The sequence below is a fragment of the Pteronotus mesoamericanus genome, unplaced genomic scaffold (genome assembly GCF_021234165.1).
Source record: "Pteronotus mesoamericanus isolate MK-2021 breed Mesoamerican mustached bat unplaced genomic scaffold, CSHL_Meso_final contig_68, whole genome shotgun sequence".
Lineage (NCBI taxonomy): Eukaryota > Metazoa > Chordata > Mammalia > Chiroptera > Mormoopidae > Pteronotus > Pteronotus mesoamericanus.
Genome location: NW_026555234.1, coordinates 29,833,825 through 29,858,113, shown reverse-complemented (window position 1 = coordinate 29,858,113; position 24,289 = coordinate 29,833,825). Strand labels below are relative to the sequence as shown.

The following is a 24,289-nucleotide window of genomic DNA, read 5'->3' as shown; positions in this document are numbered from 1 at the left end:
TTGGAATTCTATTCTTTGTACATTTGTTGTTGGCCGACGTTAGCCCTGACTAAGGGAAAGTAGAATGCAGTGGTCATCATTCGCACACTGAGGAAATGCACAAACCAGACCTGAGGAGAAGAGCCTGAGAAACAAAACCACATTGATCAGGGTGCCAGTAACTTACTTCTGCTTTAGTGGCATGGCAGACTTTCATTTGCCATTCGTGAAGGAGGGCACAGTCAAGGCTGTGAATAAGCTTTATAATAATTCCTACCGCTGCTGTCTTTGGGGATTTCCTCCTTTGGAATAGAACCACCAGCCTCATCTTTTGGATATCATGGACCCATGGCTTTCTAACAGTTGAGAATGCTCTGCTTTTCAGATAATACCATCCAGTCGATTTTCTGTTGCTGCTGCTGCTGTTCCATGCAGAAGCGGTAAGTCTGCCTTCTGAGGCCAACTTATTGGAAATGGATTCATTCAGTTTCTTTATTGCCTATTGACTGTGAAATGCAAATTTTATGAATATAAAACATCATTTTGATAAATACAAGGTTTATTTATGGTATAAAAAAGGCAAATGATCTAACTTAAATCAAATAAAGATTAAGTTCTTTGCATCTGCTGTTGCCTGTCGTGGGGAACCCTTCTCCCATTTTTCCCTGTTCAATGCCAGTTCATTTAAAACCATAGGGCAAATGTCAGGTCTCCTGTAATCCTTTCTCAGTCCTCTTGGATTTAATTGCTCCTTTGATTGTGTTCCCAAGGCATCTGATTTGGTTCTTTATTTAATATTTATTTCATGTATCCTGTTTATATGTCTGTGTTCCACTCCATAGTTTTTACCTGTTATGGGCAAGAATTCTGTCTTATTCATTTGCATATCTCTCCACAACTATTGCTGCATTTTATATAGTGTGTCCAGCAATGATTGTATAAGAATAAAATCCAAGGCACCATGAAAATAGTCACAGCTAACATTTAATAGGAGTGTCGCATATGTCAGATTGTGCTAAGACTTTTGCATTTCCTAGCTCAAGTAACTCTCAAAACCACCTATGGATATTTACAATCCCCATTTTACAGATGAGGAAATTGAGGCTTAGAGAAGTTACATTGCTTACCCAAGGCCACACTACGAAATGGCAGAGCTGGGATTCAAACTTATGTTCTTGATTACTATACCATGTCTACTTAAAACAACAGATACCATGAAATGAGGAAATGCTTGTAAAATAATAAACACTGTGCCTAACACAGAGTAAATTTTTGATTATCATGGTTATAAGTTTATGCCCTTAATACACATCAGACACTGTGCTGGGCATGTGACACATGTTTCCTCAATTTTATTTCATAACAACTGTATATGCTCTTAGCATCTCTAATTTCCAGATAAGAAAAATTAAGTCCTGAGAGGTAATAACTTGCCCCAGGAAATGGAATTAGTCCTCTTTATTGAAAGAGACCCAGATTTTTGTTCATGTTTTGTGATAATATAGTGTATTTATAGATACCTTGAATGAAAATAATCACTTGTAACATGATTATTTTTTAATGTTAGGCAAATGAGAACACAAATAAGCCTGAGCAAAGATGAAGAACTTTCAGAAGCTTATACCCAGCATCGCAGGCAGTGGTTCAGTGGCTTGCCACTTAAGAAGCAAGTGAGTATCATTTCAATGGGGCATAAAGGTGGGGAGAAAGGAAGTTCTCCTTTTTAGGGTCTGCTCCATAGGTACTGTTTGCTACCATGTCCAGAACCTAGTCATGCTTGGCACATGATAAGTGCTCAATGAACACTTAGTGAATGAATTTTCTAGAAGAAGGTAAAAGAGAAAAAAGACGAGTTAACGTAGCCCTCTGCTATATTTTAGAAGAATTTGAAACTGGATGGTGAATAAGAAAAAAATATGTATTCTGGCTACTGCCATTTTGAGGCCAGAATTAATTTTCAGTTCAGTGCTGGGAGAAACGGTGTTCTTAGGAAGCATGGTAGACCCAAACACAAGCTTACAGCATGTGAAAGAAAAGAGCTGCTTTTCTCAAGAGAGAAAGATCCTTAAAACAAAGTGAAACTATCAGGGATGGAATCAAGTTTTAAAAATTATGACGTGAAAAAAAAATCCAATGCGATACTGGCAAGAGAATTTGTGATCTTGAAAATTTACGAGACAATGAGTGTGTTGCTGGATCCAAAAGGTGTTTTATAGTTGGTCGTTCCGATGATTATCCCACGTTGGCTTCTGCTTCGGTACAACTGAACAGAAGAATGAAGGCAGCAGACAAACATACTCTATGCCTCTTCTTATTAGGGCACATGAATAAAGCAGGAGTGCAGCTGCTCATTGTCTGGTTTTCACAGTCCAACAGGGGTCGTATGCAGCCTTCAAAACGCAAGCCGCTGCCTCCCCTCCCATCCCCTGAGGTTGCTACAGAGAAGATCCGAGTCAAGGCACTGTATGATTTTCTGCCCAGAGAGTCCTGTGATTTAGCATTAAAGAGAACAGAGGAATACCTGATACTGGGGAAGTATAATACTCACTGGTGGAAGGCAAGAGACCGTTGGGGGTAAGATTGGTGGCTTGGTCCTTATCAAGTTCCTCCTCTTTTTATCCCTGAAAGACTTCTGAAGCATAAAGACGACTGTTTACTGGCTTGGTTTCTCCAGGCTTGTAACTCTTCCTTCTGTGTGAAATTAAACCCGTGTTCCACACGCCCGCATCCGAATGAGAGCATTCTGGCGCTGTGCTTTCAGGCAGACCTTAGAAATAGGTAGACCTGGCTCACATCCCAAAGCTGCCGTTTACTATTGTGTGCTTTGGGCAAGTCACTTACTCTCTCTGTTTCCATTTCTTTTTTTAAATTGAGCTATAATTGACATATAACATTATATTAGTTCCCAGATATACAACATAATGATTCAATATTTTTATATATTGTAAAATGATCACCAGAGTAAGTCTAAGTAAACATCGGTCAACATAGTTACAGAATTTTTTTTTTTTTGCAATGAGAAGTTTAAAGATTTATTCTCTTAGCAACTTTCAAATATGCAATACAATACTATTAACTCTAGTCTCTACGCTACATGTTACATCCCCATGACTTATTTATTTTCTCACTGGAAGTTTATATCTTTTTTTGAAAAAGATTTTAGTTATTTATTTTTAGAGAAAGAGAAGGGGAGGGAGAAAGAGAGGAAGAGAAACCTTAATATGTGGTTGCCTTTCATACACCCACTATTGGGGACCTGGCCTACAACCTGGGCACGTGCCCTGACTGGGAATCAAGCCGGCAGCCCTTCGGTTTGCCGGCCGGGAGACCGTCCGCTGAGCCACACCAGCCAGGGCTAGAAGTTTGTATCTTTTGACCCTCTTCATCAATTTCTCCCCGCCCCCCGCCCCCCCCCCCCCGCCCTCCCCGCATCCCACTCCCCCATCTCTGGCAACCTCCAATCTATTCTCTGTATCTGTGAGCTTTTTTAAAAATGAAAAACAATTTTTAGATTCTACCTATAAGTGACATCACACAGTATTTGTCTTTCTGTCTGACTTACTTTACTTAGCATAATGCCCTGAAATTCCATCTACATTGTTGCAAATGGCAAGATCTAATTCTTATTATTTGATTTGTCCAGAAATAAGAATTAAATCTTGTCATTTATATATATATTATGTATTTTTTATATATATATACAAATCTTGTTATATATACATATATATGAATGGGGAGAACTCCCTCAAAAAGGGATTTACCTATAAAAAAATTGTGTATTCTTACATGTTTCAGCTTCAGTCACCTTCATTTGAAACAATATACCTACCGAGACTTTTTTCCACTCCTCAAAACAGTTTTTGAACTCATCGATTTTGATGCCTTTTAGTGCTTCTACTGGTTTTGGTTTCACCTCTTCCACATTGGCAAAACATTTCCCTTTGAGGGCTTTTCTTCATCCAGGGAAACAAACAAACAAAGTCACTTGGGGAGAGAAAAGTGAATAGGGAGGGTGGAGCACAGGGGTCATGCCATTTTTGGTTAAAAACTGCTGAACACTCAGCGCAGTGTGGGCAAGTGCACTTGTAAGTCACCCATCATGAAATTAGCAAATGCATTGAAAGAGTCTTGAAAAAAAAAAAAAAAGCGCCGAAGCGGAACGCAGCCTCTCACAACAAAACCTGCTGGTACACTGATACAAATAGGTTCCTAGAACACTCACCTAGAGGGGGAAGCTTCTACTATAAGGAGTCCACCCTCCAGAAGATAATTCCAGTTTTCCACATTTTCTTTATACATTCTTCCATCAGTAGATAACTAAGTAGGTTCCATATATATCTAGGCTATCGAAAATAATGCTGCAATGAAAATTGGGGTACACATACCTTTTTGAGTTAGTGTTTTTTTCCCTTCAGATAAATAACCAGAAGCAGAATTACTAGATCATATGCTAGTTCTATTTTTAATGAGTTTTTATTTCTTTCTTTGTAAAATGGAACTGATAATTTCTACAATATGGATTCTTATTCTGATTTATGCTTTCTTTGAGAATTTGACCTTTTTTTTTCCTGTTGAGCTGTAAGGTAAGAAGAGAAACAATATCATAATTATTTTTATACTTCTACAATGACTGGTTTTGGAAGTAGGTGTGAATTAAATAGGAAAGGAAAAAAGGCCCTTGGATGCAAGCAGACTTTGTGTCAGTTGCAGTGGACTGTTGATGTCTGACTGAAGTCCGGGGGAGGGGACGGATTCTGAGGGGCTTCTGGGCTCCCTGGGAGAGAACCCTGGCGTTGGTTCTGATCTTGGTCAAGATCTGGAGATTATAAACAGATAAAATCTTTAAAAAAATATTTGGAGATTATAAGTATCTAAGTATCAGAAGTATCTATATTACACGCCCTGTTTCTTTATGCTTTCCTCATTATTTGGCTGCCTTACCAGTTCTTAGTTTAGTCTCAACATGTGGCAGAGATATTTCAGTGGGGAGAGAGTTATATTAGCAGGCACAGGGCTGTGTATTTAGCCACTCCGGTAAGTGGCCTATTGACATGACTCAGACAGAAACAAACAAACAAACGGCCAATCAGTTTTTGACTCTGAAGTTCATAAGTGAATATAGTTTTTCATAATATGCAAACATGATAAATACTGCCAAAATTCTGCTTTGCCACACCTTCAAATGCAGTCTCTTTCTCAAAAGTAAGCACTATTGGCTCTGGCCAGAGTGGCTCAGTGGATTGAGCACCAGCCTGCGAACCAGAGAGTCACTGATTCAATTCCCTCTCAGGGCACATGCCTGGGTTGCAGGTTGGGCCCCTGGCTGGGGGCGCAGAGAGGCAACCAACACTGACGTTTCTCTCCCTCTCTTTCTCCCTTCCTTTCTCTAAAAATAAATAAATACAATCTTTGAAAAAAAGTAAGTGCCATTATTCATTCAGTAAATAATCATTTTCAATGCACTTTCTTTTAAAAAATTTTTTTTATTATTATGCTGTTACAGTTGTCCCATATCTTTCCTTTGTCAATGTACTTTCATGCACATGTTGAAATATATGGTATAGTTTGCAGATATCATTTACCTCAATCTAACCACACTCTATGTATTACTCTGCAACTTGCTTTTATTTCCCAACAACATGTCTTGAGGATCATTTTGTAATTTCAAATATTGGTGAAGGTGTAGGAAAAGAAAATCCCTCACCCTGTGGATGGGTGCGTACATTGGTGTATCCTCCTTCTAGGCAATTTGTTGTATCTACTGAAAGAAGCACATGCTTGGTGACCCAGCAATTTCCCTACTTTGTGTCTTAGAGAAATATTCATAGTTGGGCACAAAAAGTCATGTTCAAGTATTTCTTTACCATGTCACTGTAGTAGGGACTAAACTAACGGCTGAACTAGAATATTTACTCTATTGAACACTCTACAGCAATTAAAGAGAATGAAGCCAATGTCTTTGTGTTGCTCTGTTGTTAACCCTGGTCACTATGATGCCCCAATGTCATGTAAGTGCCCTTTTTCCACTTTAAAAAGATTCTGGTGTCATAAAACATCTTAAACTACTCACACTGTAAGTCAAAATCTTAGTACTTATTACACAGAGATTTTCGTTAAATGTGAAAATGAAAAACCTGTTTTCCTCTTTTAACAACTTAATCAGTAATATGAATTTGAGTCCCCTACATCCTTGACATTTTAAAAGGATTGCTGTAATCATAATGCCGTAAACGTGCAGATATTTTCATATTTGCTTTGTTGTTGTTGTTGTAGGAATGAAGGCTTAATCCCAAGCAACTACGTGGCTGAAAACAAACCAACCAATTTAGAAATATATGAGTAAGTGTCCTCCAAAATACACCCTAATGTAAAGCTGTGGAAATCAGGTACATTTTGGAAGCTTGTAGGTAGAGATACTTTTTTGGTCTAAAAAAGAAAAGACAGTAATGTGTTTGGCAGCTCTAGTGTAAGAGGTCTTTGATCCTTACAATGATTGAATCAGAAACTTGTTTTTCTTAAACTTATTTTTGTTTCAATTTGTATAGACACTTTTTTTTTGTTTATTTTAACAGTGACAGCATGAAATCAAATACTCATCTTGCACTTGTTTTAGTATATGTCCTAAATGGAAAATTAACTATTTAAAAAATGACATTAAATTTCCAATGAGTGGTAAATTAGACTTAATATATAGATACATTACTATATTTTGGCTCATGTTTTGAAATATTTTAGAAATAGCTGAAGATAAGAACCAGGCCAATGCTGTAGTTGGGAAGAACATTTGGCATGTTTGCTGGAGTCCTGCTCAGAAATTTTTGTTATATAGATTTGGAAGATAGAGGAATGCTCAGCAATCACTTCTTTTAGCCCCTTATTCTGCAGATAAGAAACTAAGGTTGAGAGATTAGTTTATATGTAGAGAGTAGCAGAGCTGGGAGTAGTCCTAGTCTTTCACAAATTTAGTTTTAGTTGGAGCCCTTGAGTTCCCTCACTTAGGTACTTGTTTTGCAATTAGCATATGCTTCCAGCTGCTGGCAGAAGGTGAGGAATTGCGGCAGTAAGAGAGGTGCTTCTGTGAGAACCAGGCAGCAGGTAGAAATTGAATGCGAGAGCCCCCTTGGTCTGCCTTGCTACTAATTTAAGCCCACCTAGAGGCCAGACCTAGCATATCTCTTCCCTGAAACAAATCCAGTTTTAAAAAAATTGGTGAATAGTGTTCACTTTATTGGAGAGGAGAAACAGTGGACCATAGGACACATGACACGTCCACATAACTTAACCAAGACTTCTCTATTAGCTATTTCTCAAGCTAGTTCTCTCTCCCCAGTCACTCCCCATGGCTCCATTATAGAGTCTCTTCTCCCCGCCTTCACTCAGCCTGCCATGCCTCCTCTCTTGACTTGTGTCATTTAGCTCTGCTCTAAAGTTCCAGTTTCCACTCAGGAAAACAACGTTCTCAGGCAGCTGAACCCACCTTCCTTGGAAGACTTTTCCACAGCTGTCTGCAGCTCCCCATGGATGGCCCCCACAGGGGGCTCACCACTACCCTCAGCTAAAGCCGAGCAACTCAAACAGGCCTCTCTCTCTTGTTGTTTTTCTTGCTTTTTTCTTTTTAATGTATATTTTTGCAATTACAGATGACATAGAGTGTTTGCTTCAGGCGTACACACCAGTGATAGACTTTTATATAACTTATAAAATGATCACCCTGATAAATATAGTACCCATCTGACCCCATGCGTAATTATTACAATATTATTACCTATATTCTCTATGCTGTACTTTACATCCCTATGACTGTCTGTAACTACCAATTTGTCCTTCTTAATCCCTTCATCTTTTCCTCCCATCCCCCCCAACCCCACTCCCATCTGGCAGCTGCCAAAATGTTTTCTGTGTGAGTCACAAACAGGTCTCTTTGAAGGCCAGATCAGGGAAGTGCTAAGAAAAATTGGAAAAGAAAGACTTTTGTTTTCACATTATAATCCCAATTTGGATTTTCCTGGCAATGGAAGGAGACCTGTGTAAAGGTACCTGACGCAGTGCCGGGTGGGTGGTTAGTGGGTGGGGATTCACCAGCCAGCAGCCTCCTTTTCTTTTCTTTTCTTTTCTTTTCTTTTCTTTTCTTTTTTCTTTTCTCTTTTCTTTTCTTTTCTTTTCTTTTTAAATTAATTTGCTGTTGCTACCCCTGTTTAGACTAGGTTTGGAGTCTGACTTTAACAACTTGTTTTACTGTAGATATTGGATCATTTGAATTAAACTACTCTGAGGTTAGAATAACCATCTCCTTTCCTTGGGCCTTGATTTATGTGTCTCTATAAGTTATTTTCTTTAATGACTTCAGCTTTGGGAAGGTTGCTTTTTAATTTTATTGCTATCTCTTTGAAAAAAAGGTTTATTAAAATATAGATACAATAATTATCACTGTAACTTATCAACTATTTACTATGTGCCAAGCACTGTTCTAATGACTGTATAGAAGTGACCGCCCTTGGTGGACATACTGTAGTGTGGCCTTAGGAATCAGAAAATCCTGGGTTCAAATCCTCACATTGCCACTGACTCAGGCTTCAGCTGTAGACATACTTACCTAATGTTGCTAAAGCTCCGAGTAATCTGGAAACCGGGCACAATAATACCTGTCCGTACAGTACATAGTAAATGTTCAGTAATTTCTAGCAATTATCATCATTTCCTTGAACTGTGAAAATAACAAGAAAGGCATTTACAGTTTGAACCATCTTGCCTAGTATTACAGGTGTACTATGCGTCATTCTTATTTCAGTCCCGCAAATCACTTTGTTTGATCTTTATTTATTGTACACTTCTGATGGACCAGATGTTAGCTTTTTTAGACATTGGAGATGCAACCCAGAATATACAGAAGCAGTTCCTGTTTCCACAAAACTTACAGCTTTATGGGGCAATAGACACTCAATGACTTCAAAGTCACAAATAAGTATGTAATTTTAAATTGTGGTGTCAGAAAAGAACAGCATGAGGCACTGGGAGAAAACAATGGAGAAGGGGTGTAAGTTAGATGAGGGTGTTAGTTGGGGAAGACCTTTCTGAGGAAGTGGCTGAGGCAAAAGGTGTTAGGAGGTAGTCAGGGTGCCAATAGAGGAAGAAATGCTATGGCGTCTGACACTTCAGGAGCAAGTTTATATGTAGAAATATTTACTTTGGTTTTAAATAAATATCTAGCTATCAACAATACAACGAATGTGTGGCTTGGCCAAAAAGTCCGTTTCATTTTTTTCCGTACAATAGAAAGACACATTTTTCATTTTCACCAATAATGTTATTAATTTGGATAATTTAGAGTATGTTGGCTCTCTCCTGTGTGATATAATGTTGATTGTTCTCAATTAACGTCTCAATTTGATTGCTATTAAATACAACTGTTCTACCCAACCATGGAGCATTGTCTGGTGAGACATCTCCAGCACAAAACTTCACAAACCACTGTTGACACGTTTAATCAGTCTCAGCACCTTCTACATACACTGCACAAATCTTTTTATGTGTTTTAGTTGCATTTTTACCTTTCTTGAAATAATGAAGCATAATATGCTGAAAGTGTTGCTTATTTTCTCTCATCTTCAATATTAAAATGGCTACACAAAAATTCACGAATTTTAGTAAGTTTTTCTAAATGCATGCTGATATGACAGCTGTCACAATACAATCTAACAAAATTGTTTCAAATAAAGGTAAAGACAACTAAGCGCTACTAGAGTCATCTTATGAAAAAAAATCCAAAGGAACTTTTTTGGCCAACCCAATAATAACCTAGTTTTCAGTAAGCCTTCAAGTTTAACTTGTAAATCTTTATGTACTATTTATAAATATAAAAAAAATAAACTATTACCTTAATTCAAACTCAACACATTTAATCAGTCCTATTTATAAGCTCAGTTAATTAAATTGCCTGAAACATTTAACTTCATTAATAAACTGAATAAATTCAATTTTCTTTTTAACTACTTCACATGCCAGACAAGGCAAATTTGCAATTGTTATAGCCCTTTGTAAGTCCCTGCATGATCCTGGAAATTCAACAAAGTAAAGTTATGTGGTGAATCAAATAAAGTAAGTTTATGTGGTAAATCAAGTTCTCTTAACTATACAAATATTTTTAAAATGAGTCAAATTCCCTTAAACTTCAAATAACAAGTTTAAGATTAATTTTAAATTTTAAATCAGAGACAAAACCCAATATACCAGATTCTCTTAAAATTCCAGATATTTTAAATATCAAACATTGATTATCCTGACCTTTATAAGGACTATAAGTCTGATTTATCTCATTGTCTCTATACAATGTTGTCTAGGCATGAGTTACAACCTTACTGATTAGAAAAGAAAAACAAAAAACTCTTCTAACTTTTACCATCTGATTTAATTCTAAAATACCGTGCCCAAACCTCCTTAAGTTAATTCATCCAATTTCATTCCTGCCTGTGGAATCCTGCATTATTTTAAAGAATCCTAAATTCATCATATATTTCTATCTGGCTCTTTGGTTACTACTTTGAAGTCATTCTAATGACATGCACACAGATTTTTAATTTACATTTAAGCAAAATAATATATTTACTTATTTATTTCAATAATAAGTACAAAGCAATAAAACACTGAAACAATAGTGGGTGAAAAACATTTAGAAAACCTGCAATTTATGTTAACTTTGTTTTATTTTATTTATTTTTAGAGAGGGGAAGGGAGGGAGAAAGAGAGGGAGAGAAACATCAATGTGTGGTTGCTTCTCAAGCTCCCCCTCACTGGGTACCTGGCTCGCAACCCAGGCATGTGCCCTGACTGGGAATCAAACCAGCAACCCTTTAGCCCATAGGCTGGCACTCAATCCACTGAGCCACACCAGCCAGAGCTCAATTTATGTTAACTTTTGAGAAGTAACATTTAAAAAAAAAGCAGTTTTATTTTTCACAGATGTAACATGTTAGCTATAATCGTTACTCTCCCTTTAACACTCATATTTCACAACATTGCTATTAGAGGCCCCTTTAAACTGATATCCTGCATCTTTAACTCTGCAACAGGAGGTCTCAGACTCATCTTGAAATGCTTTGCACAATATTAATATCCTTTAAAAAGTACTAAGTAATAATCACAGTTGAACATCACAGTTACTCTTATTCCCACTAGTGATAGTCATATTATTTTATCTAGAATCATCTGGAATCATCCCTAGTCTCATGGTTCATCTTTTTAAAGGTTCATTTTCATTTTAAGGGCACTAGTATTTTTAATACCCAGCCATTTTAATTCAGTGGCAGCTTTCCACTACTGGAGGTTAGGGGAAGTCCATATGATAAGATCGATTCCATCCTCAAAGTCAGGTATGAGTTTCATTTAGCCACCCTCTGGCCCACCCACTGTGACTCAGTGCCTGGTTATACATACATTCTTCCTTCCACTGTCCATAAACATAGCACTTCTGGTAATATTAGATTAGCTGCTCTTTAAAATCTTTTTTTTGAAATGAAACTTTTTCCATTGTTTTTTCTCTCTCCTTGGTTCTACCATTTCCTCTTTCTTGTATGACATTTGTTTACTAAGTTGTCATACCAAACTATTTATTTAAATTACAATATAATTTAATTATTATAACTGTGTGCCCTTCTGGTATTCTAAAGCAATGATTTTCAACTGGTGTGCCCCAAGAATTTTTAAAACATGCAATACCTGACTCTTTAGCAGAGGACTGACTTCTTTTCCTTTACGTTGTCAGATTAAAAAAATGACAACAGCCAACACAATAGCCATCCTGTGTGAATGAATCAAAATTATACCTATTTTTTGTCAGATCAGCAAAAAATAAAATACATATTTTGGTGTGCCGCAGAATTTTAGTAATTACGTTATGTGTGCCGTGAAATGAAAAAGATTGAAAATCATTGCTCTAGGGTCTCATAGTGACACATTTTATGCAAAGGGAACAGCAAGATCAGAGGCAGAAAAGGGCTTGGTGACCTTGAGGAAGGGAAGGATCCCAATGGCCAAAGCTTCGTATGTGAGCAGAGAATGAGAGAGATGAGGAGGAGAGGGCGAGCCGAGCAGGGTTATATATTGATTGTTCCATTTACTCCACCCAACTGCTAACTTTGCTACAAGTTAACATACTTAGGAAAGTCAAATAAGTTAGAGTGTGTTTTAATTTTGGAAAGGTATCTTACAAAGCATGCAAATAAGAAGTTCCTGGGTAGAAAGAATCAAGTATTTTTTAGTTTGTCTACCAAAGCTCAGTGAAGTGTTTATTGAAGATGATGACTTCCAAACCACACACTTTTCATGGACATTTTTAGGAAGTTAAATTATTCAAAATTATATATTAAGTGTGTGTCAGAAAGTTGAATTGAGATATAATAGAATAAACTAGATACTGCAACTAATATAACTCTACTAGACTAAATTAACTGACCATAATAGTATGGTATAATATTGTCTGTCTGAGTTAAAAAAAAAACCCTCAGTTTTCTAAAACTCATTTCTGGAGTAAGTTCTTTAAAACAAGGAAAATGGAACAGGTTTTCTTTTTCCTGGGAAAAAAAATTTAAAAATTATTTTTATTGCTTTTACAGGTGGTACCATAGAAACATTACCAGAAATCAGGCAGAACGTCTTTTGAGACAAGAGGTAATTCAATGTGTTGCTCAATAAATCTGTTTCAAAATATCTGAGACAGAGACATTATAAAGAAAGACCTTATCCAATTAAAAAGTTTTATTATTCCTGTTCTTTTTAGTTTTAAAGTATTATAATCTCATCTCTACACACATTTTTTGATGCTATAAAATAGTTGTCCTTGTATTGGATTATATTTTCTCTTGATTTTCATCATGATTTCAGAAATGTGTTTTTCCTGAAATGATTTCAACACCAACATTTTACAACCCCTTCATTCACTCCACAGTGCATTCTAGCAGCACAGTCTATATTTGGATTGCCCGCACACCTTTACATCCATGCCAGTCAAATATACAACCTATCCTCATGAGCTTAGCTTAGGCTCATTAAAAACACGAACATAGAAAAACACATGGTGCCTCACTTTCTTTGTCCTTTGGGAACAAAGGGAAGAGTGAGGTAGCCAAAATATCAAGCTCAGATCAAACTGCTCATTTAGGTCAAAACAAAACAAAACTGCATATAGTTTAAATTTCCAACTGACGGTAAAGATTAACTGTGGGCAAATGTAGAGTCAAAACTAGAAACGAGGTGAGAGATAGATGTGTCATTGTGCACTGCTCTCAGATGTTGAGGAAATCTAGAAAGATAAGTGAGAAAGAATCAGTTCTGTAACTAAAAACTCAATGCCAGTAATGGCTCGGGACACAGGGAAGGTCCAGGTAATAGCTGGGGGATAGGCAAGCATGAGGGACTCAGACCCCGGCGGGTGGGGGTCGGGGGGAGGTTGGAGATCGGGCCCAGCCTCACAGGTTAGAAATAAGAGTGTGGCAGCAAATGTGGGGTCGGCTTGGCGTGGTGACTGCAGGTGGCTTTCTGGACAGTGATTTTAGTAGGTCCAGAATGAGCACAGAAGATGTTATGACAGGCAGGCAGAACTGGAGAAGGGGAGTCCAGAGGGAGATCCACGGCACACAGGGCGATCACAGGTAACATGGCCAGGAGCACGGGGCTGTGCATGTGAGCAGAAGTCTGAACAGAGGGAGCGGCTGACCTCCCTCCTGGACGAGAACAGTGAATTACTAGAACAGGTGGCAACCCCCGCATAGCTACAGCCCGCATATCACAGCCCGTGGTAACATTTGGCCATAACATTCCTCAATGAAATAAAACGTCACAGGCAGTTAAGCCCATCTTCTCATCTTTCTTGTCCTCCCCTGTGCCCCAGAGGCAGTCACAGTAGAAGGGCATGTTCCCATTTGTCCCTGTGTTTATCTTTTTATCAGAGATTGTGCCTAAGCAAATTATATAGTGTTATTTTGTCTGTTTTAATGTTTGCTATAAAGGAAACCATATGTGTTGATTTTTTAAAATTAAACATTATATTTTCAATTTCATTCATCTGGGTACACATAGATCAAATTCATTCCTTTAACTGCTGTCTACTTTTTCATTATATGGATACCCGAACATATCCATTCACTATTGATAAACATTCAATTTTTTTCTGATTTCTTATGATTACAAACAGTGCTGCAAAGAACTTCTTTGTGCTTGTCATTTGATATACAAAGGCAAGGGGTCCCCTCCAATTGTACCCAGAAATGGAACAGTCTGCTCAGGGAGCATGTGCACATTTAACATCACTAGGTGATTTCAAATTACCAAAGTACTTGGACTAGCTTATACTCTTACAGGGAATGACAAGGTTAGTTCTGTTCATTCTTGCCAACAATTGGTAGTTTCACATTTTTTCAATTCATTGAGTGAGAAATTTTAAATATATTTTAAAATGTGCATTTCCTTGGTATACTTTTCAACTGAGTAATTTTTCATGTATCTATTGGCCAGCTGGGCTTCCTCTGCTGTTAAATGCCTGTTAATAGACTTTGCTCATTTTTCTGTTGTATTTGCCTTTTAAACTGACTAATGTATATTTTAAAAATATATTCTGAATACCAGTCTTTTGTCATGTGTTACAATTACATTCTTCTGATTTCTGGCTTTAAAAAAATTTTATACAGAATTTCTAAAAATGTTAACATTAAATCACAATATTTTTCTTATGATCTTTACTTTTTTATTTATTTACTATAAAAATTCCTCTCATTATGAAATACTAAAGGAATTTTATGTTTTCATTTAAATGTTTTAAATATTTGCTTTTCATATTTTAGTCTTTAATCTGAGGGTGGAAAAAGAGAGAGAGAGAGTTAAAAATACGAGGTCTGTCCAGAAGCTATCTGGCCATGTACTATGAAATATAGAGACATTTGCTGAAGAAGATGCAAGGTACAAGAAACATTGTACATAGGACAATGATGCTTCAGTCCCCTTCATAGCAGGCACCTTGGGACCTCACACAGTCCCCCATATCACCATCAGCTGCCCTGTCGTATTTTCCTGAATCTCATCAATGGTTTGAAATCCCTTTCCTTTCTAAGATGATTTTAGTTTTGGGAAAAGCCAGAAGTCATAGAGCACCAAATCGGGGCTGCAGGGGGACTAAGTCACCTGGGTGATTTGGTGTTTTGACAAAAAACTCCACAAGACGTGATGCATGAGTGAGTGTGTTGTTGTGATGAAGCTGCCAGTCACCATTGCCCAGAGCTGCGGCTCCTGAATCATCCGAATAGTTTCCATGGAGGAATGTTCAAGCTTACCACAAAATCTGATGCAGATTCGTTGCTCTACTTGCTCAGTTGTTTTGAAAATGACAGCCACACAATACACATGCTCACTCAACAGCATCTACTCCCCCACTGACCAGTACAGCAAAGTAGTCATTGTTCACGCATGTGCATTCCAGTCCACTCTCCTTGGCTGCCAGGTTACATTGATGTTATGCAAACCATTCTCATTACATTAATAATGGCTGGATTTTTCTGGACAGACCTTGTATACACATATTTTCCTATAGATCATAAAATGTTTTTGTAATTTACATATTTTATAATTTTTATTTTTTAAATCTATGCCTGGGTTAAATCCTACTCAGTTATAAGGTATTTAGTTGGTTAGAGTATCATCTTAATATGCCAAGGTTGCAGGTTCAATCCCCAGTCAGGCCACATGCGAGAATCAATCAATGAGTGCATAAATAAATGGGACAACTGATGTCTCAAAAAAATAAAAGAATAAAAGGTAATAAATAAAATAAATATATATTTCTGATTTGGGTTTCCTAATATATTATTTAGAATTTGTCCTGTTATGTTCAGTGTGAGCCGTGCTTCTAATTTTCTATCCTCTTTGTCTGGTTTTAGTATAAAGGTTATACTAGCATCGTAAAATGAGGCTAACACCTTTGTCCCTTTTACCAATCTCTGGAAGAATTGATGTTGAATAGAAATTATTTGCTCCTTGAAGGTTAAATATATATCTTGTGAAATAGTGTGGACATGCTGCTTTTTCAAACAGATCTTTCACTACTGATTTAATTTCCCTTTCTTTTTGAGATGTTTGATAATTTACCTTTATCTAGAGAATTGCCTATTTTATATTGTTTTCTAATTTATTGCATAAATTATTTATAGAAGTTCTTATAATTTTTATTTATTTCATATTTTAATGGTATGTTCACATGATTTCAAAATCAAAAGGTTTTGAAAAGTTTTCTTTCATCCTGTCTCTAAGCTGTCAACTTCCTTTCCCATAGACAAACTGCTATATGAATTTATTTTGTGTCCTTTCTGAGATATTTAATACATATAAAAGCCAGTACAATTATTTTTTGTTATTTTTATACAAATAGTAATATACTACATATATTCTTCTGAACATTAATTAATTTTTTTCTTAATGATACATATGTAGGGAATCTTTCCACATCACACAAAACATGTCCTTACTCATTTTATATCTATATAGTATTTCTTCGTTTGAATGTATCACAGTTTATTAAACAATTTATTAAACCAGTTCTTTGGTTGGAAGTGTAAGTAGAATACACTCTTTTGCTATTAAAACAGTGCTGCCATAGGTAACGTGGACACACAGGTTTCCTTCTCTCCTTTATGTGAGTATATGAGTCTGTAGGTTACGTCCCCACTGATGGAAATTCTGGGTCAAAGGGAATGCACATTTCTAATATTGATAGATATTAAAATGCTCTCTATACGGCTTGTATCAATTTATATGCCTACTAGCAATGTGAGAGAGTGCCTGTTTCCCCACAGTCTTACCAGCAAGTGTTTTAATGAAACGTTTGGAACTTTGCTCTCTGACATCTCATCTCAAGGTGGATTTCATTCACATTTATCTTATTCTGGAAATGTTAAGCATCTTTTTATATCCTAAGTTTTATATACTTGTACTTCCTTTTCTGTGATATGTCTGTTCATATCCTTTGCAAAATTTTCTCTTTTTTTTTAATGCTTTTCTCACACTTTATAAGACATATGTAGCTATATTAAGGTAATTAGTTTTGGTGATGTGTGGCAATACTGTCCTCAGTTTTTCAATTGTTTTGTATTTCTTCTTGCCATGAATAGTATTTGAAATTTATATATTTGCATTTTTCAGACAGATTTTTGTAAGCCTTTAGGGTTGTGACAGGTTAGAATTGCCTTTTCCAATACAAGGTCATAAAAAAAATTACCATGCTTCTTGACTGTTTTACTGGTTTTGTTTTCTTACATATACGTGTGTGATCCATTTGTAATTTTTCCTGATATATTGAATGAGGTATGGATCGGTCTTTATTTTCTTCTTCAGATCATCCCTAAGTAGCTGTCTTTTCTGCACTGACTTGAGGTGCTGCTTTCACCACCAACACAGTTCCCTGTGGACTGGATCTGGGCTTTTCACTGGGTGTTACTCACCTGCCTGTTAGTGAGCTGCTATGGTACCACTTTCAATACCAAGGCTTAAATACTTGCCTCTCTCATTCTTTTTTTAAAGACATATTCTAGATATATATTTTGCCCATATAAACTTCAGAATTGCTTTGCCTAAATAAAAAAAAAAAAACAACTTCCGGTTGATTGCCTTAAATTTACAGATTGAGTTAGGAAAAATTGTTCAGGTGTTACAGACATGATTAGGGTTTTGAGACCAATTTGTTCTGAAACCCATTTATTGATTATTCATATAGAACAAACTAAAATTAGATCCCTACCTCAAGAAAAAATTAATCTTGGCTGGATTAAAAGACCTAATGAGAAAAACAAATACTTTTGTTAATATTTAGTTAGGATTTTTGCATTGATGCAGGGGAAGACTGGCTTAGAGTTTTTCCTTTTGTGAACGGTCTTTGCTGTGTTGTTAGTATTTATATTAAGCTCACTTTATATAAAAACATAGAAGTTTTTCTTCTTTTCATATGCTCTGGAATCATTTGATTAATCTATCATTTCTAAAATTTATGATTTGTTAACATCACAATGTGTAAATGTAGCACTGCTATATGTTGTATCTCTTTTGGAACTTTATCCATTTTCCTGTTTAATAGGTTTATTAAGATTTCTAGCTCTTCTGGGATCCATTTTAATACATTCTGTTCTTTTCTAGTTAATTACTCATTTTATTGAAGTTTTCAAAATGTAGAGTCAAGAAAATTCTTTAATATTTTTTCCTGGATCCTTGTGATTTTTTTTGGATATATTTTCCCATTTATTATTGATTAAGTTAACTAACAATTTATCTATTTTATTGTTTCCCATAGACAACCAGATTTTGAATTTAATGACTAGATATATTATATTTTGTTTAATTTCTAGTTTTATTATACTCTTGTTATTTAAATAATAATTTGTTATTATAGAAATAATTATTTTCTGCTTTTGTCTTTAATACTGTATTTAGCTATGTATAATATTTACTTTTTTGCCCAAATTTTTGAGGGAAAATAAGGATGTGCATTATACATGGGTAGTACTAATTTAGTATCTCCATAATGTAATACAAAAGATTTTTTTCCTCAAAGTTTGGGCCAAAAACATGTTGTGCATTATACATGACAAAATATGGTAATTCCTTTCTTTTACTTTACCTAAGTTTATTTCATAACTCTTATCTTAACTTCTTGAGTGAGATACACTTATTTATATTGCTTTCATTGATATAAATAATAAGACTGAATTTACTTCTCAGTACTGGTTAAACTATATGACAGAAGTTCTGATATATAGCATTCCCCTAGTATTTCCTAGATATTTTTGATTTTTACTTAAATTTCCTTGAGCTTTACTAAAGTCAACGTAGGGGATTTTTACTTTGGAGTTTATATATATGTGTATATGTATATATGTGTGTGTGTGTATATATATACACACACACACACACACACACACATACATACATCCATCTTTGTCTTTTACATCTTGCGTCCCCTGTGGTATGTAGTGCGATCTTTGCACATGGTAGGAATTCAATGAAAGCTAGATTTTATCATTTTAAATGGCAATAAGAGATTCTTCGGTTTGAAAATTTGACCAGAAAATGAGGCTTGTCTCTCGGTAAGCATCTGGGAGGAGTAGGAGACTGCTTCCTGTGTTACACTGGCCTCGAGGGTCAGGCCCTGCCGACTGGGTTGTACAGTTCTCACACAGCTTAGTGGCACTTCACAGGCATGAGCTTTCATGGGTCTGACAAGATTCTGAGATGTTTTCCTCTTCACAAGTGCAAGCACACTCAGTAAACCTGAAGCATTTTTAAATACCAAACAAAAAAATCAAATAAAACCGTCCAACTTTCAAGATTATTTGAAAGCAATTCATAGCTTTATTGAAATTTTCAAAAAAAGTTAGAGGGGATCCAATTCAGAATCTAACATCAAACTTATTATAAGATTCTTCCTTCTTGCCATTTCCCTTGTTGTCTCCCTCATGCCCCTCGAGCAACGAAAGTGGCTCTCCTTGTTCTTCTCTCCAGACTCTCCGAAATCTGTTCTCTCTCTGACCTTATTACAACTCTGGTCTCTCTTCCTACTCCCCATCCCAACAATTTCAGATGTTTTTCTCACTTTCTTCTTCACCCCTGCCCGCCATTTTCTTTCCTTTCTTTCAAAGTACAATTCTGTCTCAGAGTTCTTACTTATCAGCTATTTTCAAGTCCTTACATATAAAAATTTCTTCTCTTAATTATATTTTATTTTATAGGTATTATTTCCAAGCCTGTACTTGTAAAAACAATCCCATCCTTTTACAATAAATTAGTATAGCTTTGGTTTTCATAACTGAGATGTAGGTTTGTCTTTCTAATAAAAAGTAAAGTTGTTCAATGAATGAATTGTCTTGCAGTCTAAAGAAGGTGCATTTATTGTTCGAGATTCAAGACATTTGGGATCCTACACAATTTCTGTGTTTCTAAAAGATAGGAGGTAAGCAATTTTGATTTTGGTCACTTTAGAAATAATAATCCCTGGGACAGTTCTTTTTGTGGAGACACCATCGCTTAGAGAAGGTAAACCAAAGCTCAGCACAGGAAGAAGATTGCTGGACTGGAAATTAAGACAACTGACCAGTTCAAATTGTATCACTAACAAGCTCTGTGTGTGGCACTGGACATTATTTAAGTTCTCTCATTTCCTTTTCTCAGCCATCAAGTGAGGAGGTTAGATTAGCTGTAGCAGAGCTGGTGGTGTTTCTCTCATCCCCCTCGGTCTACCCTGGGTCTGCTTGCTGAGAGTTCACCTGCACTCATAAAGCCTCCTGTGTCTTTCTGCCTGAGGATGTTCTCTGGATGAGGGAACTCATGGTCCCCATGTCTAGGCTGGAAGTGTCTGAGAATTAACATCTCAGGAGTGACCTTCCATTAGTGAGGAATGGGAGTTGGTGGATAAGCACCTCAGCTTCTTTGAACTTTAGTAGGACAATTCCAAGGTTTGTTCCATGGTCTTCCAACGTCTTATAAGGATTAAGCTCCAGTTGCCCATAACAAAAGTGCTCATCACTTCACCCTGTATTGGTTTTCCTCCCTTCTTTGTCTCACGTCTCCTCATACCCCTCACAGTGCATTTTTTTCATTCTCTTAACCCATACTTCATAGTCAATAAATCCTTGTGTGTCCATTATGAAATCTACTTTTTTTGGACACTAGACTTGTCACCTAGACAATTTTGGCTGAAGTTATGTTTGATTCTAAGGCCCCAGTAAGACAGCTGAGGAATTTTCCTGGGGTGCTGAGACACCCGTTTAATTTAATCCAATCTGCTCTTTAGTGTGTAGTGTTGCTAGGCTAAGAGTTCTAGTGGTGGAGTCCTGTTGCTTAATGCATTGACTTAGTTCCATAGTGATCTTTTGCTTGTTTACTAATTCACATTTGATTGATTGTAGAAGCATGGAGGCTACCGTCAAACATTATCAGATTAAAAAGAACGACTCAGGAGAGTGGTACGTGGCTGAAAAGCACTACTTTCAATCAATCCCTGAATTGATCTGGTATCACCAGCACAATGCAGCCGGTGAGTCAGGAGCTTCAGGATGGGAGAGTTGGGGATCCAGGCTCTAGATGGGTAATGCTTGTTTTGTCTCAGACACTTAACAAATATGCCTCTAAAAATGTGTAAGAGCTTGAAATACAATGTGCTTCTGAAATGTTCTCTTCATTGACACTTCTTTGCTTTCCTAGTCAGGGGCAAGAGGTAGGTCAATTTTAAAAATTTCTACCAAGTTAGAAAAACGGTAGGTGACAGGAAAGTAAAAAGCCATTTAGTCATTATGCATTTATTCTTGATGTTTAGATAGAGCTAAGTGCAATAGAATTTCCAATGTCCTAAAGAATCATGCTTCCTTTTCTTTGCCCCTATAAATTTGCTCTCTACCTTAGACTATTGCAACAGAAAATTACCCTTACATCTCTCATCCTCTGTTCTTTCTTGTTTAGAGAATGGATAAAGTTATATAGGACACAGTTTTCCACTAATTACATTTTGGCCTAAATATACTGGAGACATATTTAGACTCTGTCCCTAGCTATTGTTTGTAATAATTGTTACTTGTACAAACCTACCAGCTATGGAAAAATATAGGATTCCAGAAAGTTCTACCATAATTGCAATCACATCTCTGGCCTTCAGCCCTCACCCAACCTGTGCCAGGCCACTCTGAGCCCATGGGGAAATCCTCTTATCTCAGCATTATAGAGTTTGGAGCCCACTGTAGTTTTTCATATTGTTTTGAATTCTTATCATACAGTACTTTTTTAGATTTCTCTCATAAAAAGTTGTGTTAACAACAACAAAAAAATCTCTTTTGGAAAGCATCCACTTTTTCATTATGCTGCTTCTAAATATCAGGAATAAATCCAAGGAAATTTTTGTCTACTTATGGGATGAGACCACATGGGTATTCCAGATGGTCCAGGGAGTTTGGTTGGAGAGGAAGTGGCAATGTGCCTGAGTGGGCCAGGAAGGGCCTGTTTGTGGCTAGAGGTAGAAACAGGAGACAAGTTCTGAGTTTTCTCTTTCACTCCTCTTTCCCCTTCCTTTAAAGACAAAATTTAAGAAACAGAGTGTTTATGGTGGTGAGGTTGAAAAAAAAAATACTGAGGTAGATCCGGATGTGCCAACATGAAAAGATGTTAGTGATAAGTTGTTTTGTAAAAAAAAAAAAAAAAAAAAAAAAGTACATAGTACTATATTTAGAATATAGTCCCACTTTTGAAAAAAATCCAGATTTACACATATGTGTGTGCATAGAAAACCAGTTGACAGTTAATAATTTTTGAACTAATAAGATTTTAAGATAATGAAGGGAAAGTGGAGACAACTGTACTTGAATGATAAAAAAATAAATAAAAAAAAGATTATAACAGACTACAAACTGTTAATGTTTACCTCTGGAGAATGAGACTTGGGGTATGGGAAGTTTTTATTTTCTGGTCTATAAATTGCTTTAAGGTTTAATTTTTTATTACAATTACATAAATTATTCTTAATATATAAAATGCAATACAGATACCTTTTAAAATATAAAGAATGAAGCAAACAATAAAAACAATGAAAAACAGGGCCTGAAAAGTTAAAACTGTAAGGCTGTTATTTATTACAGGGAAAAGAAGTAGGGAAGAAATACAGCAACAAGAGAGAAGGATGGTGAGAGGAGAGGCATGGGACCCACAAATAATTCATTTATTGCAGATTTACTTTGAGCCAGGCCCTGTTTTGAGTGTTTTGTGTATGTTTATTGACCTAATCTTTAGAGCAATCCTATGAGGTAGGTGTTGATACCTCCATTGTACAGGTTAGGAACCTGAGGCATGAGTTGTGAGGTAGATTGCATGAGGTCACACAGTTATTTAGTATCTGCATGGAGATTTGAACTCACTGGAATCTTTGAAACCATGGGAGCCATGGAACCCATTAAATCCAGAGTCTGCATTCAACTATAGCCAAACCTTGGTTCTTGAATGTCTCCCATCTGAAACAATTCGGTTCTTGACCAAGTTGTTCATGGAAAAAATGTCTGGGCTTTTGGACAAAATTTTGGTTCTCATTGCAACAGCCCTTTCATGTTGATACGTGCGTCTCCTGGGTGACAAAGGAGAGAAAGCACGAGTATGAGTCAGTTTATGGTTAAACCTCACATTAACATCTCAGGAAACTGTGCTGTGAATATTTTCATGTCTTTTTTTTTTTTCTTTCGTTGCTGCTCATTATTAAACACATACAGTAAGCCTGGTATAGGTCCCTGCCTCTCCCTGTGTCTTGGGGCGGCACTAATCATTGCTCACTCGGACACCTGCAGTGGTCTCTTTACTGGTCTTGTTATCTCTAATGTGGCCTTCCTCTCAACGCATCCTCTATACCATTGACAGAATGATCTATTAAAAATGTAAATCTGAACTTACCACTCCCTTTCAATGAAGGGAACTTTCAATGGCTCCCTCACCTTCAGGAAGATGTAACATTCCCGAGCATGGCTTGCAAGCCCCATTATAACCAGAAAACTACCTACCCCTCAAGTACAGTTTCTTGCTCTTTCTCCTCAGAGGTTAGCTCCACCTGTCAGATTCGTCTCAGGTATCGTTCCCTCCCAGAAGACTCCTGGGAATCCAACAATGTGTGAGGTGCTCTTCCTCTGTGTCCCAGAGCACCTTGCATATCGCCAGCACAGGACTTACTCCTTCTACATTGGAATTGCCTCTCCCTGCCTGTCTTCCCTCACAGAGATGGAGCCCCTGTGGGCAGAGCCCTCCCTAGATCCTTTGGGACTAGGGGGATTTCCCAGGAAAGTGCCTTGCACCAAATAGGCACTTACTAATGCTTCTTTCTGTTTTGTTTTGACTAAGCTCTTTTCTTTCTCCCAGCATTTGCACATTCTCTTCCGTCTACCTGAGATGCTTTTCCTTCTGATTTTTGTTTGATGGCTCCTTCCCTGTCCATCAATGGCAGCATAGCGGTCATCTTGTCAAAAGGCCTTCCCTGAGGGCCCACTTGAAAGCAGCTATATGTTAACTACTCTGCCTTGCTCTCATCTTCTGCTTTTTATTGTGTGGGCATGTACTTGTTTATTTCTTATAATGAAAGCTTCATGAGAGTGGGGACCCTTAGTGCCTCATGGACTGCTGTCTCCCACCATCTAGATATGCTGGGCCATTTCTGGGCCTTCACTAAATATTAGTTGAAGAATAAAAAATACCTGTTGAACTAAACTGAAGTTGACTGTGTAGAATATTACATGTTGGCACAATCAAAAGCAATATCATTTATTCT

At 36.8% G+C, this 24,289-nt stretch overlaps 1 protein-coding gene across 1 annotated transcript in view; it reads left to right on the top strand.

Annotated features, from left to right (window-relative positions):
* The first annotated feature begins 348 nt into the window (after positions 1 to 348).
* Positions 349 to 24,289, top strand: part of TXK (TXK tyrosine kinase) — a 38,693-nt gene continuing 14,752 nt past the window's right edge. The window contains exons 1-7 of the mRNA XM_054582265.1: positions 349 to 419; positions 1,547 to 1,649; positions 2,348 to 2,553; positions 6,253 to 6,318; positions 12,588 to 12,642; positions 19,875 to 19,954; positions 20,910 to 21,037. Of these exons, the coding sequence (XP_054438240.1) occupies positions 349 to 419; positions 1,547 to 1,649; positions 2,348 to 2,553; positions 6,253 to 6,318; positions 12,588 to 12,642; positions 19,875 to 19,954; positions 20,910 to 21,037 (709 nt within the window). The remainder of the gene's footprint in view (positions 420 to 1,546; positions 1,650 to 2,347; positions 2,554 to 6,252; positions 6,319 to 12,587; positions 12,643 to 19,874; positions 19,955 to 20,909; positions 21,038 to 24,289) is intronic.